Source organism: Rhinolophus ferrumequinum, chromosome 11, assembly GCF_004115265.2.
Source record: "Rhinolophus ferrumequinum isolate MPI-CBG mRhiFer1 chromosome 11, mRhiFer1_v1.p, whole genome shotgun sequence".
NCBI classification, from domain to species: Eukaryota; Metazoa; Chordata; class Mammalia; order Chiroptera; family Rhinolophidae; genus Rhinolophus; species Rhinolophus ferrumequinum.
The window spans coordinates 80,068,123-80,091,359 of NC_046294.1; the positions used below are offsets into that span (position 1 = coordinate 80,068,123).

General features: G+C 36.6%; 1 protein-coding gene across 3 annotated transcripts in view; it reads left to right on the forward strand.

Moving 5' to 3' along the window:
• Positions 1 to 23,237, forward strand: part of SIK2 (salt inducible kinase 2) — a 112,718-nt gene that overhangs the window by 60,598 nt on the left and 28,883 nt on the right. For all 3 annotated transcript variants that reach the window (XM_033119710.1, XM_033119708.1, XM_033119709.1), the window contains exon 4: positions 15,497 to 15,658. In XM_033119710.1, the coding sequence (XP_032975601.1) occupies positions 15,497 to 15,658 (162 nt within the window). The remainder of the gene's footprint in view (positions 1 to 15,496; positions 15,659 to 23,237) is intronic.

Consider the following 23,237-nt stretch of genomic DNA (forward strand, 5'->3'; position numbering starts at 1 on the left):
ATTCTCTCTTTGTCTTTAACATTTGGCATTTTAATTATGATGTGTCTTGGTGTGGGTCTCTTTGGGTTCATCTTCTTTGGAACTCTCTGTGCTTCCTGGGCTTGTATTTCTATACCCTTCACCAGGTTACAGAAATTTTCTGTCATTACTTCTTCAAATAGGTTTTCAATTCCTTGCTCTATCTCTTCTTTTGGTACCCCAATGATGTGAATGTTGGTATGCTTGATGTTGTCCTAGAGGCCCCTTTAACTATCTTCATTTTTTGGATTCTTTTTTTACTGTTCTGATCGTGTGTTTTCTGCTGCTTTATCTTCTAAATTACAGATTTGATCCTCCGCTTTATTTAATCTACTGTTGATTCTACTAATGTAGTTTTCATTTCTGTTACTGTAGTCTTTATTTCTGACTGGTACTTTTTTATGTTTCCTATCTCTTTGTTGAAGTTCACCCTGAGATCATTGACCATTCTTGTAACCAGTGTTTTGAACTCGGTGTCTGGTAGATTGCTTGTCTCCATTTTGTTTAGTTCTTTTTCTGGAGCTTTGTTCTTTTGTACACATTTCTTGGCCTCCTCGTTTTGGCTGCCGCCTGTGTTTGTTTCTATGTATTTGGTGAGGCTTCTCAGTCTCCCAATCTTAGTAGAGTAGCCTTATGTAGTAGGTGTTCTGTGGAACCCAGTGGCACAGTCTCCTTGGTAGCTTGAACCATGTGCCCCAGGTGTGTCCCTTGTGTGGGTTGTGTCTGCCTTTCTGTCGTAGTTGAACCTTGGTTGCTGTTTGTACATCAGTAGGAGTGATTGACTCTCGGGCTCATTGGTTGTGACTACTGTGGAGGAGCTGTGGTGCAGGGGCTGACCATACAGAGCACCAGAGCTTTAGCAGGGCTGACCACCAGAGCTTTAGCAGGGCTCTGGTGCCTGGTCATTCTGTCCTTTAGGTGTGTTGTCCTCAGAAGCGACCAGGTGACGCTTCAGCTCATCAATCCAAAGCTTGTCACCAGACATGCCAGTGCTGGGCCCTCCTGGGAGGGGCCCCACCACAGGCCAAGTTCAACCACAGCCTTTGCCCTTCCTGGTGCTACCTGGCATGAGCCACAAAGCAATCCACAGATGGCCTCCAATGGCTCTGGGCTTGGAGGTGCCTCGAGAACCAAAGCGGCTAACCGAGGCTGGCTGCCACTAGTGCCAGGCTTGGAGCTGCTCAACATGAGGTAGACATGCTGAAGCCCGATGCTGCTTGTTTGGGTTTTGTGGACCTTTTAGAGATTTTAGGAAAGTCCTTAACATGAGCCAGAACAGGCCGTTTGTTTGGAAAAGCCACTGGAAATGGCTTGGGTGGGCCTGAGAGTTGGATGGGGCAGAGTCTCAGAATCACCAGGGTGAGGCAAAAAAACAGTGTTAGCCAGGCTGATGGAGACTCAGATATGGCGGCCGCCTGCATCTGCACATTGGGAGACAAGAGGGTTCAACAAAGTAACAGTGGATTCAACCAGCACTTCTGTCTGCAAGAAAGCTGCCACTCCAGCTCTCATCCTGCAGCCAGACAACTCAGTTCCTCCCAAAATGTCCCTGACACCTTTCAAGTTGCTGCCCCAGCTCTGCAGCTCAGAGCGAGTGAATCCATCAGTGAGTAAGTCCATGTACGGGCCCTTTAACAGGAGCACCTAAGAATGTAGCCACTCTCCATCTCACTCAGCCATAATCTCCACTCGTTTTCACAACCAGGCATTGTGGGGACTACTCTCCCCAGCACTGGAACCCTGGGCTGGGGAGCCTGGCTTGGGACTGGGACCCCTTGCTCCTCTTCAGGGGGACCTCTGCAGCCAAGATATCCTTCCCAATTTTTAATGGTCACACGTGGGTGTGGGACCAGCTCATTTTGTGTCTCTGCCCCTCCTGCTAGTCTGTAGGGGGCTTCTTCTGTATGTCCGTAGTTGTTGGGCTTTGGTTCAGCTAGGTGATTCTCAATGATCGTTATTCTGTAGTTGTAATTTTGATGTGACCATGAGAGGAGGTAAGCACAACATTTACCTACTCCACCATTTTGATGAGGATAAAAGGACTTTTAATGTCTTTCAAATCATAAAGCCATGTACTAATTTCAGTGGATATGCAGCTTTAAGATAAGGATGCAGACACTTTCTAAACTGTAAATCCAACCACTATTAGTTAAACTCTGACTTTAACAAAATTTAGGGATTAGTGAGAAAGGTACCAAACTGTGTCTTAGAGTGCGTTATTTTAACGTTTTTTGTGTCAGCAGTGTCAGCAGTGCATGGTAATACTGTGTTTGGTTTTCCTAAGGATAATAGCTAGAAACCCATGCTAATCTCTTTCCTGGTTAACCACACCTGTAACAGGACTGTTTACTTAAACCAAGTGGAGACGTCATGAAATGTAAGAGCTGAATCTGCAAACCCAACTTTCTGAAGTCATGTCCTTTGTCAAATAGTAATCTTCCAAAGGCCACAGAAGAATATTGTGCTCAAGAATGCACCTGTTCCTCTGTTATTCATGATCATCACTACTAAGTTATTAGAACCAGCAGGTTTCATAAACTTTTGCAGTTTCTTTTTCTGTTGTAAAAAACAAGCATTTATTAATTGGCTACATAATTAAAGTCCTTATGTCCATTCCTTCATTTTGTTTTATTTCTGTCACTGGGACCACTCTTGTTTTGGCACACTACTACTGGCTTTATGAAATGTCAGATCTTGTTTTGTAAAACTACCAGAGGTAGAGATATAGGCTGTCCTGAATACTGCCCAAACTGGAACCATCTATCTTTTATCTTTCCTGTGGGCTTCTTGGATTTGATCTGTTTTCTTCTGGCTTCTAGCAGTATTTTTCCACCTAGGATTCTGTTCTTTCAGCCTCACTGCTGAATGCGTAGTAGCTTCACAGATGCCTCCCCAATACATCTGACTTCTCTCCTGTCCTGAAATAAGTGCCCTAGTGATTTTTGTACCAGAAATTACAGGGAAGGAGATGAGGTAAACATAAACCAAGGGGAAACTGTACACTTAAAAACGGTTAAGATTGTTAATTTTATATTATGTGTATTTTACTACCACAACAAAAATTTTAATAAATAAAGCAAAGAAAATTTTGAAGTTGCATTTTCATACAAAACTGATAGCTTTGAAGTATTAATATTGAATTAAAAAGCAACCTTAGAACTTATATTAAGTTATATTAACTGTATGTAGAAACTGAGACCCAGAAAGATTAAGTGATTTGCATAAGGGGAGAATAGAGTCCAGTGTTTTCAACATTAGTCCATGTTGTTTTGGAGCTATCTTCTTTAATTACTCTCTAGACTTAGGAGTTAGCCATAACTAACTCCTCTATTTTATCTCCCTTTGGAATTGAATCATAATTGGTTCTTCAGAACCACGCCTAATAAGTTGCCCCCGTTTCCCAGCACTCAACCTGGAAATAGGAGACCTGGGTAAATCTAGGTGCTAATAGTGGATAAACTGGTTTGGGAAAAGTGATTAAGAGACCACCTTCTGAAAGGAAATCAGAGTATTTTTTACATCATCTTACATAATAAAGCTAATAATTAACTTAGTCTACATGAGAGAAATTCCCACCCAGTTGTTCAAAGCCAGTAAGGTTGATTTTGATATCTAACTATGTCATCCAGATGTGTAAAAATAATACAAATGTATGTGTAAATATTAACAGAAAAACATTACATAAATTGGCAAAAATGTTCAAAAGATTTCTTTATGCAATTGTAATTCATTTTAATAGCTGAGCAAACCTCTCTTTTCTAATATTGGAAACTTCATCAGTTCATATTTCTGCTGTGATATTGTTATATAACAAACAACTCTATGATTCAGTGATTTATATCAATAAATATTTTTTGTCTGTGGATCAGCTTGGGTGGCTCTATTTCAGGCTGTAGGTTGGGTTCAGTTTTCCATATGTCTAGGGCATGGTATTCTCATAGTAGAAACGCAAGAGATTAAGTCAAACCACACACATTCCTCATGACCAAAAGCAAAAGGCCAGGGATATAATCACCTATTCTACTGGGAGGCATTGCAAAGCCACTCAACAGAGGGTATGGATAAATAATCGTGTTACAGGGAGGGTGTGAAGAATTGGGAACAAAAATCTACCACAGAAACATTTCGATCTTGTAATATCAGTTTGTTACTGAACTAACTGTCCGTTTTGATTTTTGAAATGTTGAGCAGATAGGTAGGGTGTTTGTTTGTTTTTTTGTTTGTTTGTTTTTCCAGCTATCCCTTCCTTTTCTCTGTTATCTTTTCTCCTGTCTGACAAATGACTTCACAGTGTCATTATTACTTAATGTGTTTTGTGAGACCTCAGGAAACATACATCGTAGTCAAGCCACTGGCTAATAAACTAAGGAGCCTGACTTTTCCTGAACTTGTTTACCCAAGAAATTTAATTCGTTATTTAACCAATTTTATTGCAGGAGCTTCATTGAAAAATTGTTCTTACTCAGCACAGCTTCACCTACATGTTGATCTCTCTGTGTCCATTTCTGAATGAACCAGTCTGGCCTGGTTTTGTTGTTTTCCACTCTCAACTCACCTAAAGAACTCAATGAAAAAAATAAAACAAATATATTTGTCCTGTGACTTAAGAGTGAATAATGACAATGTCTTAGATCTCAGTATTTGCTAAACACATATATTTAGAGTACATATATACAGAAACCAAAATATTAAAATTAACAAATTTGCTTTCTTCATCATCAGCATCTCATTCCTCAAGTTTGGCGTTTCAATCCTAATTCCTAAAAATTGCACGGTTTGGCAAACCATAGTCTGTTCTTTGGACTGTATTTCTTTCCTTCTTATGAAATAATCGCATATCAAAATAGCTATCTGGAGTATTTATCTGTAGAAAGAATGTGTTAGAAGTGTGACCAGATTGCATTTATAAATATTATTATAACACTACCACAAATTGGGTAAATAGCACACAACATCAGTAGTTCAGCTTAGAGTGACTCATTTATCAGTCCAGTCATAGTCATTACTCAGAAATAATTCACAACAGACTTTGAGGTCCTGTAGAGAAGATAAAAATAGGTGGGATGAAAATACCTATTTAGGGAATTGTCTGGAATGTTTAATGCCATTGAGATGACATCATCATCTGGTAGTATTAAATATGACTCTGGGTGCTTTCCTAGGTCATTCAGTTGACATAATTTAAAAAAAAAAATCACTGCCTAAAAAACAGCTCTGGGACAGTTAATGAAATGTTACTACATATATCGAAATCAGTAAGAAAACCCAGCTATTGTTTTGGAATTAAGAGTTTATGATGTTTCAGACAGTATCTCATCTTATGTCTGTAAGCCAGTATTGCCTCATGACATCTCTTCTATTATTGTCTGGAAGGGCTAAGTACAGTTTTTAGTATTTAACCTTCTTTTCACATATGTCTTGTACATTTGTTTGCATTAGGGATTGAATTTTATTTCCTGTGTCTCTCACATCAGCTATCAGGACCGTTCTCATAGTGGTGCTTAAATTTTTGTTTGGATTTTTGCTTACTGGAACTATACAGCTGGTTAACACAGAGTTCATAGTTCACATTATTTTTAAGTACTTTTAAAATGTAAATTAGATCAGGTCTCTCATCTACTCAAAAGCATTAAATGGTCACCCAATATTTTAAAATACAGACTCCCTCTTTAGGTTTCTAAGTTCCTCTTGACTTGAACTTTCACTTCTGCACTTTAATCTTATGCCTTCCCCTCTTCCTTGCCCATTATACTTTAGCCTCATTTCGTGTCCTTTTGGTTCATGAGTGTGCTACATCTGTTCCTTGAAAGCTTTCCTCCCCTGCTATAATAGTACCTTCTCCCCTGCTATAATAAAGGACTCTCCTGATCACCCTATCCAAAGTGGCCTCCCCCAGATACTTTCCAGCTACTCACCCTATTTCCCTGGCATTTATTATGCTCTATAATTTTTATTTTTCTATTTATTTATTGTCATTTCCTCCACCCAAATGGAAGTTTCATGAGGGCAAAGTGCTGAGCACCGTGGCTAACACAAAGAAGTCATTCAGATGTTTGTTAAACGAATGAATAAATTGGATGACTCTTACACTTTAAATTCACAGTAGAGTTTAACTTGCTTCCTTAATTTGATTCCATGAAGGAGAAAGCATTGTGCTTTGAGATTGACCTGAAGAGAGGCAGTACAATTGAGGGCCCAAGTAGTCATATTCTGCTGTGCTCATTATTCTTTTGTAATTGATTTTATTCTGATTCATAACTGAGGGGTGTGTGTGTGTGTGTGTGTGTGTGTGTGTGTGTATGTAAGAACTATACACACCTACAATACTGGGCCAAAAATCTTGTTCTCAGTACATGTTCATTTTAGTAAGCCTTGTTGCTTGATTTGCCCTATTAAATATTTCAAAATTAGAAATATGAATTTTTTTCCTAATGTTTGTTTTTGTATTGTAACTACTAGATTCTTATTAGACACTGCAGACAGCATGATATTTTCATGGAACAGGATAAAGAAATTGCTGTGTATGGACAGAAGCCAATAGAATACGTGTAGAAATGAAACACTTTTAAAAAATTATTTGCCATCAAGTTAGAATTCATGTGTGCAGCAGTTCAAGGTAGGAACCTCCCACAAAGAGCAAAACTCGGGGTTTATTGCTGAGAAATCAGAGTTGTCCAGCACTGAGAAGTAGAAAACCCGTTCAGAATTAGGCTTGTTTGACTAGGACTTACTTCTATTATGTTTCGAAATCTCCCTAGGCACTAAGAAATCAGAAATTTACTTTACTTATGTGTTTTATTAAAGATGTGAATATTTTTTGAAGTTTTCTATTTGATGTCTGTTACTAGTATCGATAGATATTGCAACGTATTGGCTTCTACATGGGGGTTATAAATAATTTTAGAAAAGTGTGACCATATTTGCTTTTGATTGTTGCTGAAAATATAAACAGATAGTCACAGAAGTCAATTGTAAATAATCTTTAAAACTTTAAACTATGTAACTAAAAACCCATTTTATGCTCAGAAGGCTGTGGTTTGCTTCAGTAGTTCCAATAGCTTGAAGAAATGATTCAGAGTCTAACAGATGCGAACAGTCTAATGTAGGGAAATTGCTGAAAGCACAAATTGCCAGAGTATACCACAAGCAGCAATTTCCTTTAATTTTTGTCTAACACACAATTTGAAATTATTATGTATTTACAAAAACAAACAAAAAAACAAAATGTTTTAAAATCTATAATTTCGTATTCATAAATGTCTCAGGTTTAAAAGTTTAGTGTAATTTAATGTAATTTAATATTACAATCTAATATTTTAAATTAAGATTAACCCATGTTATCCTAATTTAATACAGATTATATACCTAATCCATTTTTATTAGCGTTCAGAGTGTAAGGTGATACATATAGCAATGTACTAAACACTTTTTCAGGTTTTTATTTTATTTACGGACGTTTTCTTCTTAGTTATATTTTATCCAAGAATGATTCGTTAGAGTCAGCAAAATCTAAGTTGACAAAGACCAGAATACTGATCTACACTGAGATAGAGTTTCATTTTATAGCAACATTTTGTACTGATTAAAGGAAAGAAATGTTAGAGGAAAAGATAAGTAGAAATTTGAATCTGGGGATTGAAACTTACGGATCTTCAAAATACCTTGAAGAGAAGAAATAAGCCAGTTTTGATTAACTTATTGGTGTCTCAGAGTTTATAGTGTTTATAAACTATTCCTCTTCACTATTCCTCTTCAAATTTAGTAATTAGAAGTACGAAGTCTTTGTAATTTTGTGGGTTAGGAACCTCTGATCAGGATTTAATTATCTGAGATGGAATTTTTTTTTTCCCCTTTTTAAAGGCTGGTTAAGCATAAAATATTAAATTGGTATCAGCCTTTTTACTTTATTCCCAAATTACAAATTGATGAGATTACAAATTTAATCATTTTAACATAACATTAAATAATTAATTGCATACATTATTAATCTTTTGGACTGTTACTCAGCTCCAGCTTTAAAGGTTGCTAATAATTTCTGACTAAAGAATATGAAGCTTAAAGGTAATCTTTCAAAGATTCTGATATCCCTGAAACTTGAGGAAACTCAACCAGCTGGGTTTCCCTACTTCTTTGATAAGATGCTGGGAAACTGCCCCTTATCCCTGGGGGAAGAGAAGGGATGCCATGTGGTAGTAATGGAGGTGATGGTGGTGGTGGTGATGATGATGATGATAGCAGCTACGTTTACTGAGCATTTATTATGTGTCAGGCACTGTGCTGTGAAATCTAGACTTACAAACACAGGACAAAAACATTGATTAATTATACTACATTAAACTTATATCTGTATAATTTGAAACCTACTTATTGGGGCTTCAACTCTACTTAATGTAGGGGTTGGTAGAAGATGACTCTTGAATTTTTGAGGTTGAGTGGCTGTAAAATGATAGTTATAGTAACTTAGAAGGTCGTAATGAAGTTTATAAAAAGAAAGATGAACTCAGTCTTGATAACACTGCGGTAGCAGAAAGAAAATCTGTGTAGATACACAATTGACTAACTGTTGAAAGGTCAAATGCGTCTCGCAAATATGGAAGTTATTTTTATAAAAATTCTAACCAATGAATGAAATCCCCCTAGGTAGAGTTTATTAACCTTGATTAAGCCTAAGATTTTATAGATCCCTTTGAAATTGCATATAAAATTTTATGTGTGAGTTTGCATGTAAGTATACTTTTCATTAAATTCTCAATAGAATCTGTGAGCAAAAGGCCCCAGGCCAGAGAGTTAAGACATGTCTTGACTGGAGTGACTAAAGCACCCTTGAGACAGGCACTAAATGAGAAGAGTGTGAAAGAGAACATCATGCAGCTAAGAATAAAGCAGGTCAATGGTTACCCTATCCACAAGAAGGTGATAATTTAGATTAATTCTATGAGGGAAGAGTTTAGAAATAGAAAGGCAGAGGGCCAGAACTAGACTGTGGTAGTTTTATGTGGTAAAAAGAGAATGGAGCCAATTAAGTAAAAGATGGAGGAAAAGTTAAACAGAGTCAACAGGGAGATTTGAAACCCAATTAAATGTAAAATGTAATTGAAAGGTCATAAAAGGTGAGAACTGAGAAAAGGTAATTGGCTTTAGCCTAGTGAAATTGCTGGTGACTCTGAAGAAATTTCAATGAAATGGGAAACATAGAAACGGTATCATAAGGGGCTAATGAATGGGTAGATAATAGTTAGGAAAAGAAGGTAGCTTGAGTCAACCCCTGACAATATAGTAACAACAGCAGTAATTATCAAGTTGAAATAATACGGCTAACATTTTTGAGAACTTAACATATGTCAGGCCTCATGAAGAGGTTTTATTCTTTTTCAGTTGTTTTTTTACCATTTAATTGTCACATATGCTTGTGAGATGGATACTATTATTATCCCCATTTTGGATTAGCAAATGAGGTTTTTGAGTAATTTGCTGAGATCTTGTAGTTAGCAAGTGTGAAGACAATTTGAACCCAGGCAGCATGACTCCTGAGCCTTCGTTCTTAGCACCACACTACTAAATCCTGAAAGTATCTGCAATAATGTAAAAGGAGTGTGGAAGATTTCTATGCACTGCTATGAAGTGGGGGAAAGAAAGGATAAATATTTTTGTGTAAGAAGTGGGGAGAATACAATTATATATACATACTTGCCCATATAAAATGAAACACAGAAGGGTAAACCGAAAACTAATAAAAACTATTACCGATAGGCAGAGGAAGGGAACAGTGATGGAAGAGAGACTTCTCAGACTCTATCGTGTTACATAGTTTTATATTTGGCATCATATTAAACATCAGGTAAATGTTTTACATATTCAAAAAATTAAATCAAACAAGAGAAAGAAAAATAATCCCTAATAATATTTAAAAACCAACATATAAATGTACTATCTTTATGTCATGTTGGCAACATACCATATACAGAGATAGCTTTTCCAGTAATTTAAAACATTCCAGTAATTTAAAACATAGTATTTGGACTGTATGTTCTTAGGATAATATAATCTCAAGATAACTAGAACTGCAAAGAAATGTTAACTTTTAAACTTCATCCAATAATGTTATTGTTAGTGGTAATACTTGTATAGCTATTTTGAATATATCGGGGGTACCAAAAAAATGTACACACATTTTAAGCAATGTTATCTAAAATGTGTATACATTTTTTGGCACCCTCCGCATTTTATGAGTATTGTAGGATAGAACAAGTAATGTATGTTAATGTTAAAAACCAGAATGTTTTATGTAACACAAAAAGAAATACAAATATAAAAATCAAAAAAAGCAATTCCTATAATCTTGAATTTGAAATGGAATGAATTCATTATTCCTTTTTCTTTTTAAAAATACGTGTTTCTTAGCTCTGTCCCTGAGAAGGCGTAGAATCAGTACCAACCCATTAATTAAAAAGCACCCAAAGTACCCAGATACCATTCCCCAGTAAAAAGAACCAAGGCTTCCTGGAAAAATGACTGATTCTAGGTTTGGAGCAGGAAGTATTTAAGATAAGCATGAAGAACTTGTATTATGTCAGAAAGCAGTAAAGGTATTTAATATTTCTGTGGTCATATTAAAAAACGAAAACAGTGTAAAGGGGTTCCCACTGGTCAAAGATGAGAAAATTTGAGCATCAAAAAAAAATAATGACTAGGTGATTGAAATAAATTGAATATGTAAAACTCCATGTACTCATTCTTATACTTAAGAGAATAATAAAAGAGAAAAAGAAAGCTAAATATAGGAGAAAAAAGCTATAAAAAAAACCCCACCAAAACATACAAATCTTAATAGATACCATTGGAGGCAGTAGCCAGTGTACCAACCCCTTACTCTGAAAATTGGTACTTGAGGAAAAATTAAGCATTCATCCCTTCCTTGCCTGTTTTAGTTTATTTCAAGATAACTAAATAGCCCTAACTGACAAGAGAAAGTTCTTCTCTACGGAAGAATTTCATCTAGTAAATGTGGCAAGAATAAAAAAGTTAGATATCACAATTTTATAACCCCTAATGAAATAATTGATTCGGTATGACCACCAGTGTCTACTAAAATTAGTTCTGTGGTTCTCAAAGTGTGGCCCCTGTTCCAGCCCCTGTTAAACATCACCTGGATACTGTTAAACATCACCTGGATACTTCTAAAAAACGTATTAGTTCTTGGGCCCTTTCCAACACCTACTGTATCAGAAACTCGGGGGGTAGTTTCCAGTAATCCATTTTAACAAGCCTTCTAAGGCTTCTAATGTAACTGGAGCTTGGGAACCATATTAGGCGAAAGAGTGATGAGAATCTTTTATTGAAGCATCAAGATATCACTCCCAGAACTCATTTAATCAATCTTGGCATTCCTAAAAGTGGGAGAACCAGATATTATATTCCTCCTAGTAAATGCACGTAGGACATATTCTTGCCACCTTCCAAAATAATTACATCTGAATCTATTCTATTCCTTATACTTGAATTCCAATCTATAGGAAATACAGTAGATAGAAGAATCAGTTAAACAATATTATGAGAAAGCAAAGGACAAATCCAGAATGTAGGACCGCCAACCTAGTTTCTTCAACAAGTCAGTGGCATAGGAAAAGGGCTCGGGGGCGGGGAAGAACTGTTCCAGAATAAAAGGGCTCCACAGACAAAATAAATAAATATAAAATGTACACCTTATTTGGATCCTAATTCAGATAGACAACTGGGGGGATTTGAATTCAGACTGCTATCAGATGATATTAAGGAACTGTTAACTTTGTTAGTTATGATAATTAGGATTGTGGTTATATAAAAAAATGTCCATTTTTTTAGAGATACAAACAAAAGTATTTAGCGTGAAACAAAATGATGTCAAGATTTGCTTTAGGTTACTACAGCAAAAAAAAGAAGAAGAAAAAAGGGATAAAAGGAAAAAAGGATACATGAAGCAAGTATGGCAAAATGTTGGTAACTCTTGAATCTGGGGGATTCGTTATACTATTTTCTCTACTTTCATGTATATTTGAGACTTTCATAATAAAAAGATAGAAAATTTAAAATGATCTGTAAAAATAATACATTTATTAGGATATATTTATTCCTGTGCTAGCCTTTATCACAGCATATTGTAATTGCCTGTTTGTCTATACCACTATTTATCAAACTATCAATATTGCAAGACCAATTTTTTTAATTGTCCAGTCTGTCACAGACCATGACTTTTGCAATGTACAGTAAAAACCAACTACCAGAAAAACAAAATGGAGGAAAAAGGACATATAAAATATAACCTTAAAAAGCTTTATTACTAAAGTCAACAAAAATGAAATTACATTTCACTTAATCAGAACAAATGCAAACATAGGAAAAGAACAATTTTTGAAAACTGTATCCATTTGCTAAAAATGTACACAGTCAATTAGTATAAAGAATTGCTATGACACTCATAAGTTTGTTCTATAACCATAATTCGTTAAGGTTTTATTTTTTTATTTTAAGTGTGTTTTTCTGGGACCCATCAACTCCAAGTTTCAATCTAGTTGTGGAGGGCACAGCTCACAGTGGACCAGTTGAGAATCGAACTGGCAACCTTGTTGTTAAGTGCACTGCACTCTAACTGAACTAACTGGCTGCCCCTTACTAAGTTGTTAAAGTGAAACATGAGTGCGCCCTTTGCATGTTAATTTGAGGTCCTTGTGCATTAACTTGAGCTTGGATTAATAACAGTGTCCTTCACAGAGGATGATGTGTACCTAAAGTGATTTTATTTGCAGCCACAGGTTTTTGCCTCAGTTACTTCTGTTACTGATTTCTCAGTAGATGATATAGTTTTGAAGGATGCCCACACTGCAGAAATAATTTGAAAAATGGGAAAGACATTAGATATGCTGGACTACTCACTGAAAATTTTGCTTAAGGAGTGAAAATACCACCTCTTTAAATAGTTGATCTCTTAGTCTCTGGATCGCAGATGTTGTCATTTTTCTCGCACTGTGTGTTATATATTTATTTACATGTGATGCCTGTGGCTTTACATGTTAATTTTGGGTTCAGATATACCATGTCTTTGTGTTTCAGACAGTACCCTTCTTGCCAGGCTTCCAAGCTTTTCTTTCGCCTTGGCTATGGTGGTACCAGTTTGGACTGTTTGCTTTGAAAAAAATATCAATTGCTATAGATTCTATTGCACTTCCCAGGTCTCATTTTGTACACAATAGTTTGGGATCTGTTTCCAAATATGTTAACTTGTGCTTGTTCACATTGGATCTGTTAGGTTTCTCTGTGTTGCCAAAATCTCAAAAACCTTCTCCACTAATGCACATTGACTCAACATTTTCAACAGGAAGAAATTTTGTCTATTTGGGGAAGCCAGTCATTTGTCTATGAAAAAACTGTCTCACTTGGTGATACAGTTTAAGTAGCATTTGGTGTGGAATCATAGGAAAGATTATTATTAACTAGCCAAAAGAGATCCCCTCACAGAAAATGCTGCATTCCTCACATTGTTATGTTTGCTCAAGAGTCCAACCCTTCAGTATGGATTTCCCAGCTCATTCAAGATAGAAGGAGACTTTGATTTACTCTTATGAATAGAGAGCACATTGTCCACTGCCAGTTTACTTAGATGTAGTCATTCTGATGACATTTTGGACATGTTGATTGAAAATTCTACATATTTGTTCTTAAACGATGGCGACTGTGTGGGCTCTGTAAAGGCAAAGGGAAGATGAGCTGATTATCTCAGTTTGTGTAATAACAGCAAGATACCGAAGAATATACATGTCCACGTCAATTTAAAGCCTATAACATGTGCAGTATAACACTACTACTCCACATTTTATAGCACTGTTCATGGAAAGGTCCATGATAGTATCCATGATACTTACGCAGCTATGTATTTGTGTACGGTACCTATGATGTTTGTGAAGCATTGTGGGGAATATGGAGAAGAAAGATATGGTCCCTATCCTCAGGAAGCTTAAATGAAGGTATCTTTTATTTTCTAAAACACAGTATGTTAGAATTAGGGCCGTGTGTGTGCACACACGCACACACACTCGCACGGGCCCAAACGTGCACACATTTGTTGGGATATTTCTGATATATATGCAGATAAGTGTGAAACAGTGTGTTATAAGTGATAAGGAGTTCAGAGAATTGAGATTACTTCTACTTGAAGTGATAAGGGACTGTTTAAGGGCAAGGTGGCATTTGAGTAGTGTTGTGAAAGGATGGTTAAGATTTCAGCAGGAGTCTAGAAAAGAAGCAGCTTGATATAGGGAAAAAAAAGTCAAAGTTTCTAGTTCCACTTACTGAATGTATGAATTCAGCGAGATTGCTTAATCCCTCTGATCTGCAGCTTCCTCAAATATAAGATGGGAGTTAGAGTAATTGTTATCATAGAGGAGTTTTAGGAAGATTAAATGAGATACCGTGATATGAACATGCTTTCTAAGCTGTAATGTGCTATATGAATGTTAGTGAATTTTATAGTAAATATTGAAGATGAGCCAAAGGCATGGAAGTTAAAAACCAGTAAATCACATAGTCTAGAGCAGAAAATGCGTGAGGATGACTGTGAATATTGATTCACCCATACAGTTTCTTTACTTGGGAAAATAATCTTAAATAGAAAAGGCTTTCAAGAGTTACGCTGACCCTCTCTCCCTCAAAAGATCATTTCAGAGGCCTTGTTTTAGATCTTTAGGTGAAACTTGTGTGAGTTGTAATATTTAGTTTTTTTGAATTCATGTAAATATATGCAGATACAATTTTCAAGTAAACTGCTTCAATAGATTATAACATTGCACAAAGATAGCTAATGTATCTCGCAAAGTATATTTGTTTAGAGAACAATGGCTATAATGACAGTGCTCGGTTTAGAGAACAAGTCTGAATAATCTTGGGTAGATCAGAATTGCTCCACTGAACAGGAGAACAGGGTGTGAATTATTTAAGCTACTTCCAGGGACCACCGTATCTCATATTACAGGTGGTTTGTATAGTAACTACAGGAAATGATTGTTTAAAAGAAAGATAACCCTTGTCTGATGCGATGTCAGAGAATTGATTCACATTCTTTGTTTTACATAAATTTTATTTTTAAAATGTGGTTAGGAATATTCAATATTCAGTAATTTTTTCAACAAAAGAACAGAGGGAGTGCTTGGGCATAAAAGGCATTTTGAGTTGTACTGTGAATATTATGCCACTTGCTGTTGTCTGGTCTTGGACTCTGGTCTTCGTTTATCTGGACTCCAGTGAAATATGATTGGAATTACTTTTCTCAAGGCAAGGAACTTGGAAAACAGCATTTTTTATGTTGGGTTTTTTTTGTGTGTTTTTTTTTTTTGCACACTAATCTTTAATCATTAAAAAAGCTTTTTAATCATTAAAAAATCCTGAAAACTACTAATAGTGGTGTCATTTTATTTTTGGTGAATATTCTAAATTCTCTTTTCTTCTACAGACTATCTTGCTAATCATGGCCGGTTAAATGAGTCAGAGGCCAGACGCAAATTCTGGCAAATCCTGTCTGCTGTTGATTATTGTCACAGTCGGAAGATCGTGCACCGTGACCTCAAGGCTGAAAATCTCCTGCTGGATAACAACATGAATATCAAAATAGCAGGTAACTGGGACACAGCCGTCTCTTCCATGATCGGTTGTGTCATTGCTCTGGGTGTGTGCAGAAACAGACCTGTAAGCGGAGGTTCGGGGGCATGTCTACCTATGACATCAAGCTTTCACCAAAAAAAAAAAAAAAAAAAGAAAAAAAGGGTGTATTTCATTCATTCCTTTAGATCTATATGTAATGAAAAGTAAGAGAAATCAGTTCATTCTTAATCTACACAATGGCAGGGTACAGCTGGGATCTGATTTGTGTCCAGGGCCCTTTGTGGGCTCTGCCAAGGGAGGTACATTTGTCTGAGGGTGTGAGTGGAGGCACTGAGAGGCCAGAGGAGCAGTGCAGGTGGCTTGCTCTACACCCTGCTCCTAATTTTGACTGGTAGCTGCAGAGAGGTTACAGACAGGAAAGAGACAAAGGAGGAATGTAGATTGATACAGGAGGAGCAGGTAGGCAAAGACCAGAATACGAAGGGTCTTGACTGCAATGAAAAAGATTTTTTATTCTGTAGGTTATAGGGAGTCTAATCTATTGAAAATGGGGAATAGGAGTGAAGTGGGACTGAGATCACAATTACATTTGCACGGTAGAAAGATGTCTGTAGCATCAGAGTAAAGACAGGTGGGAGATGTGGATATAACTGAAGACAGGAAGATTGATACGGAATCTAACACAATAGTCCAATTAAGAAAATGTGGGTCTGAACTAGAGCAGCCGCCGTAGAGGTTGTGGGTGTGGAATGGAGAGACGGAGATATATTTTGTTCAGGGTTTTGAAGAAGGTAAGGAGCACAAAGCAAAAGCTTAGCAAAATTGCAAGTAGTCGTGTTTTGTTCTAGGATCCTTAAAGTATAAGCTAAAAGTCTCTGGTGTGTACATTTTAACTAGTTTATTTCTGTGCCATTTCCCATTGGTTTTTATCATGAGCATTTTGAGGAAGGTAATTAATTTTTACTTTAACTTTTATTTACTTTTACTTTAATTTTAATAATTACTTTTAAATGCCAATGTTACATATGTTACAGGGAGGTAACGGACTTTTCCATTCTATAGTCTGTGATATTTTTTCTAATGAGATTGCCTGACTACTAAGACAAAGTGTTTAATAAGACAAAGTTAATTTGTTATATTCCCAGTGCATGTAAAGCTTTGTTTGAGTTGTCATTTCTTGAAAATGAAATCTGCAGTGTTAGTGTTCCCATAGTTTATGTGTGCTCACTTTTCCTATCTCTGTTTTTTTTTTCCCTCTTCTCCTTTTGGCCCTTCTTCCATTTGGTCTCATTCATTGCACTTCTTTTTGCCAACCTTCTCTAATACACATCACTGGAATTTTTGTTTACTTCTCATTGAAAGCATCTGCTGCACTAAAATTGTCTCTCTTCATAGAAGGCTCTTGTTTTTTTGAAATTCTTAATTCTATAGAAAGGAGGAAACCCCTGCTTCACCTGTGCGTTCCTTTATCACCAAAACAAAAAATACCTCAGAGAAGTTTTGGGAGTGTTTTCAGACAGAGAAAGGTTAGAGGTGTGAACCACATGCTCTAGGAATTACAAAGTGCTCTATCTCTAACTTCTCAAAAAAAAAAAAATTCCAAGTAGAACATCAAGGAAACTTGCAAACAAAATATACTCAGTTTTGCCTGGCTATATATACTATGTCTACTATAATATAGGTAGGTAAACTCAGTATTTCTAATGTCATTGTGAGATACCTAGTTTTTTGTGTTTTTATTTTTGTTTTTGAATATCTAAACTTCAAGGCCTTCTAATTTTTATCTAGAAGACAGGTAAAATGTCAGAGACCTAAAGTGTTGTTCTCTCTGTTTAAGCTAGTATAATAGCTAACATTTATGGAGCCTTCATTATTTTCTCTGCTGGGTACTTGTATCATTTAATCTTCACAGCAACCCTAGGAACTGCATAGCTCTTGCCAGTTTTTTGATGTAACACAAAGAGATTAAGTAACTTGCTAAGGTGACTCAGATAATAAGTCGCAAACCTGGAATTCAAACCTACATCTCTCTGACCACAATATCTTGTGTTTCTTCCACTACACCATGTTGTAGTTTCCAAGCATTTTATTTGTCAGTTATTCCTCAAGAGATACTCACTAACTGAATTTGGGGTTCCATCATTCTGTATTTATACATTTAGTGTCTTTGATGCCATACCTCACAAGTATAGACAGACAGACAGACACACACACACACACACACACACACACACACACACACACACACAGAGTATAGCTAAGCACTCAGATACCTTCTTGCCCACATTTTTTCCTTCTGTCATCCTTACCACCATTTACCCCCAATTTTAAAATGTTTATTAAGCATTTACTATGTCCCAGGGCCAAGTCCTAGAGATTTAAATATTCCAAGACAAAAACAGCAACAATGCAAAAAAGCTCAACTCTGTTCTTACCTCAAGGAGTTAATCCAGAACCAGACCTTTAAGTAAATATAACACAAAGAGACAATTAGAAACTAACTCTGCCTGCAAGAAATATTGATTAAGAGGAAGATGATCGTGGTGGGATGGGGGGCGAATGTGTTGAGGGGTGAGGTAGGGCTGGCAGCTCCAAGCAGATGGGCAAGCGTGTGCACAGGCAGCCAGAAAACTCAAAATATGCAGGGAAATTACAGAGCAGAGACGGGGGACAGAAGTATCAGTGAGGAATGTCAGGAAAAGAGCCTGATCAGGTCCAGCCAGATCATAAAGGATCCTACGTGCCATCAAAAGCTTAGATGTATTCCAGTGCTGTTAAAGCATTTCTCCAGGATATTTATCTTTATCCATAGATTTTATTTTATAACTTTTTTATGGCCCTGCTTCCCTTTAAAAATATCATCTTCTGGTTTCAGAGGATTCTTCTTGAATTTGAAAGAAATCTAACACAAGTAGAAAAGATGGGGCTTCATGGAAACATTGCAAGAACCCAGAATAAAATATAAAATTATTCCCTCAAATTATACTTTCTCTGTTTATTCTACTTATGAAGATCTCTTTAATTGCTAGATGGGCTGAATAAATGAACTGTTTTAGCCATCTTGTATGTTGAAATTGAAGAGAAGTGCAAACCAAAACTAGGCTTAAATTAAAATACTTGTTTCTATAAGACAGAAAATGATACAGTTCATTTTAATAAATATAGAAATGTGGCTTTGAAATCAGCATCTAATTTATGCTACTCCTGTGGATAGAGACTTCAGACACTGATGAGCCAAGACTCCCCCACACCTGTGTGTGCTCATTGCCTCAATTAGGAGACCTCCAGCCTTTGCAAAATAGGAGTGTTAGAACATTCAGTGTAAGAGGCAGAATACGAAGAAATGCTTGCTTTCGTTAGTTTTAGTAACTGCAGTACTGATTCCTCCTGCCTATTTTGGCTATGATTATTCAGGCATTAAGGTGAGAATAAATAGATGAAGGACATTTAGTTTTATTCTTTAACTTTCCTAATCTGAAATGTTTATAATAAATACTTAGATGGGATACAAATGTATGAATTACTCAGAGGAAGTTTTCCCAAAGTCACATTTCAAACAAGGCTTCACATAAAGAATGTGGAGTTTGATATCAGACAGTTATAGGTGCAAATTCTGGCTGTGCCTCTTAATGACTGTGTGGCCTTGGGCTGATTATTTAACCTCACTGAGCCTAGATTTCCATATCTATTAGTCAAAGATTACTGTTTCTCAGGAGCATTGTAGGGATTGGTGATAATGTTAGAAACGGGGAGGGTAGGTAGTAGGTGAGAGTATGGGCTCCAGAGCCAGGCTACCTGGGTTTGAATCCTAGCACTGGCACTTACTAGCTGCCTGACCTTGGATACATTACCTAATCTCTCTGTCCTCAGTTTCCTTATCTGTAAAGAAGGAATGACAGAAGTTCATATCATGTGGTGGTTACTATTTGTCAAGTACTTAGAACAGTGCCTGGTGCATAGTGCCACTTAAGTGTTTGTTAAATAAATTGTTCCTGGCACCATGTAACACTCAATAAAAGGTAGCTATTATTTGGATACAATGTGTAATTGATTCCCCGTGAAAGCAAATCCTGAAATTTTTGATAGCCATATAACCCCTTTCACCATGTTTTTTTTTTAATTATCAAGTCCTTAAAGCCTTATTAATACAAAGGAACGAGAAAAGTTTATCATTCATATTTTAAATTGTCTCTGCTTGATGCAAATTAATTTTTTTCTGAGTGTCCTTCAATGTAATTAGTACCGTGTAATGAGCCTCATTCATTCACCTGTGCATCACAAGCCCCTTGTCGTTAGCGGAAGAGCAGTGCTTCCTTTCTGAGTTGACTCATGATCCCTGAGTGGCCCGTCGTCTCTCATGGCTTCTAAAATCTTCCGGCTTACAAGAAGACCTGGAGACAGGGTTTCTGTGTATGAAATTCCATTTTTTGTGCACTGGAACGAAAAGGGGGGGGGGGGCCTGAGACAGATTTTATTGGTAAGATATTTATTAAAAGTCTTTTTATTTGTTATCCTCCTGCCACTAGTATTAGGTAAAATGTCAAAACAGCTTTGCATCAGCAAGCAGAATGAGATTTTGCCTTTATCCTTCAAGCCTAGTTAGCACTAGCAGCACATTAAGCCTGGCATATGGAACCAGTTTCATTTGGTTTTGTTTTTCCCCTCATTGCCTCCCCACTCCATTTTGGGCTAAAGAAGATCATTTGTTTGTTTCTTAGCTCACTGAACTCTCATTGGACAAATAAATGTCTCACACTGGTCAGCAGGATCACATTTCATCTCAGCTGTGATGATTGTTCTTGTGCCCTCCTGTCAGGTAGGAGGGAGTGACTGACGTTTGGAAGTCAGCCGTCCAGCTGGCCTTTTCTTGCTGGTGGGCAACAAAGTATATGCATTGACGTCAGTGCTGGCTGATGGGTATTCAGTTTGTGCAGTGGGTCAGCTTCATCTCTGCCACCTGCCTACTTTTCATTTGTCACCTTTCACTTCCTCATGGCTGTCTTCTTCACTCCTATTATAATAATTACAAAAGATGTGTAACCCCTCAGCGAGACTTAATATCTGAATTCTACTGATAATTTTAGAAACAAGGATAAACTTAACCCTAAAGCCGTCTGCTGGCTCTGTAAAAGGATTTTTTAAGTTATAAATTAGACATTATAACACACTCCTGGAGTTTAAAAACTGTCTTGGTTGTGTTGATTCCTAGAAATTGTTTACTTTTTCTTAGCTTTAACGACTGGTTTTCAATGTTTTGTTTGCTTTTTTTCCTTTTTAAAAAAATGACTTAGTTTACCTAATGACTTTGTCTATTTGGTCTTTATGTCATTTAAATAAAAATCCAGAATGTATTTAGTAATTATAACCATTTTGCAACAATAAATAGTGACAAGCTGTTAACATCTTCTTATCTTTTTCACAACCTCTGTTTTGTTCTCTTTCTCCTGAACCAGGAGCATGAGCATCGCCTTGGAGCTTGTTAGATGTGCAGGGTCTCAAGCCCAGGCCTAGACCTACTGAATCAGAATCTGCGTTTTAGCAGGTTCCCAAGTGGTGTGTGTACATGCTAATGTGATCTATTTCACGCCAGCAAACAACAGAATTCTCTCATGTGCTTCATTCCCAGCAGACATAAGCAACAGAATCAGCTTATTTACTCTGTGCAGGGCCCTGTCATTCCTAACACATTGGCCCTTTGCTAATGATGTTTGCGCACTGATGATTTATGTAATTTAATGATGGCAGTCATGATAATTGGGTTTTGTTATCAGGAAGATACAGGTCAATCAGTCACTTTCAAAATACAAAGCAGAAAACAATAATAGCCGTTCTGGCACTGTTTTCAAATGTATTATGGTCTGTCACTGGTTAGTTAGATAACAGGTAATTAGAGGGTTCAGCTTTTGAAGCCAAGTTGATTTCCATGAGAGTCAGTCAACACTAATTGATCTTTTCTGTGGTTCAAGACTCTATCCCAAACCCTCTTCTTTTATTAGCGTTTTAGGCCACACAGAAACCAGGAAAGAGAATATGGATATATCAGGAAATCTCAAAAGTATTGTTAGAGTAAAACCTTGGAGTACATGCCTTAGTGTTATAGCGATGGGAACATGGATCCTGTTTGCATGAAAAGGACAAGCAAGGTGTGTCTATTTAACACATCATGCATTCTTAAAATGAATATAAGTTCCTAAAATAAATGTAGGTATATATTTCTGACATTTACTTAGTATAGGTATTAATTATTCCCATTCGATTCTTAAAGATGCTGTTAACTTAGCATCCAGTGTTGTAAAGAAGAGAAAGCCCTCACTTGTCAAGTTCTGCTGGCAGAGGGATAAATTAGAAAATCTTTGTATTTAATGTAAAGGATTTTTGCTGAGTTTATGACAGCCTTACCTTCAGTTTAAAGTGGGATTAAACTTCTCTGATTCGTGGTATTCTTGGAACATCTGTGGTGTAGTAAAAAAGAACACCTGGCTTGGAGTTCAAAGGACCTGTATTGGAATACTGGCTAAACCACTTGTAGCTGCAGATACTTGGGCAAGTCAGTTAACCGCTTTGAGCTCAATTACCCCCTTTGTCAGGTAAGGGACCATGAGACCTCACAGGGCCATCATCACGATTAAATGATGTGATAATGCAGAAATACCAAGTATGTAATGCCTAGCCCAACGTAGGCATGACATAAATGTTTTTGGATTTGATTATAACTCATCTAGACCATGTTGAAGGACAAGTCATTTTATTTCTAAAACTTACTATGGTTTCATATTGAACTTTCTTAAAATTGAGAAGCTAAGAGATTCTTGGAGAAAGTTTTGTCTTTTCCTTACTATGTTCAGGAAATGTTGAAAATTGGTTGATCTGACAAATTCAAGGTATGTTCTGAGGGGGAGTTCAAACAATTACTCCCACACAAATGACAAATTACTGCAGAGGAAAGAAACTTCTTTATACCTTCAAAATTTTGTCAGAGTTGCTCAATCACGTGTGAATAAAAATCGTATCAAAATAATGCCAGACTGAACCCTGGACTGGAGTGAGAAGTATCAGTATGAACTCAGGGATTTGTCTTAGTACATATACATATACATAGGTACAAACATAAATATAGGGTCGTACAGGTATTCCCTAATTCTGACTGCTGACAGGGCCGAGAAGCAGTGACATTTTGAAAGGATACAGGAGCCAACCTGAATTAGCTCCTAATGGCCAAAGCTGGAACTATTTGAACATCAAAATAAATAACAATATAACAATAGTATTGAATTATAACCCAAACAATAAAATAAATATTCATGAATAATATAATATGACAGTATTATAAATAATAAATAAATGATTTAATTAATAAAAGGGGAAGAAGGGACAACTCTTCCTTAAAGAAGAATTGTAATAAATGTAGAAGGAATGAGGGAAGTGAAAACTCACCATTGGAACACCTCAGTAACCACTGCTGCAGTCAAGATCGACCAATGAATGCTAATTTAGTGGGTGAAAGATTAAGGAGAAACAGGGTATGTGTAATCACAATGTATCTCTTCTAAAATATTACAGGGAGAAAATAGTAACTTTACAATAGGGCAACC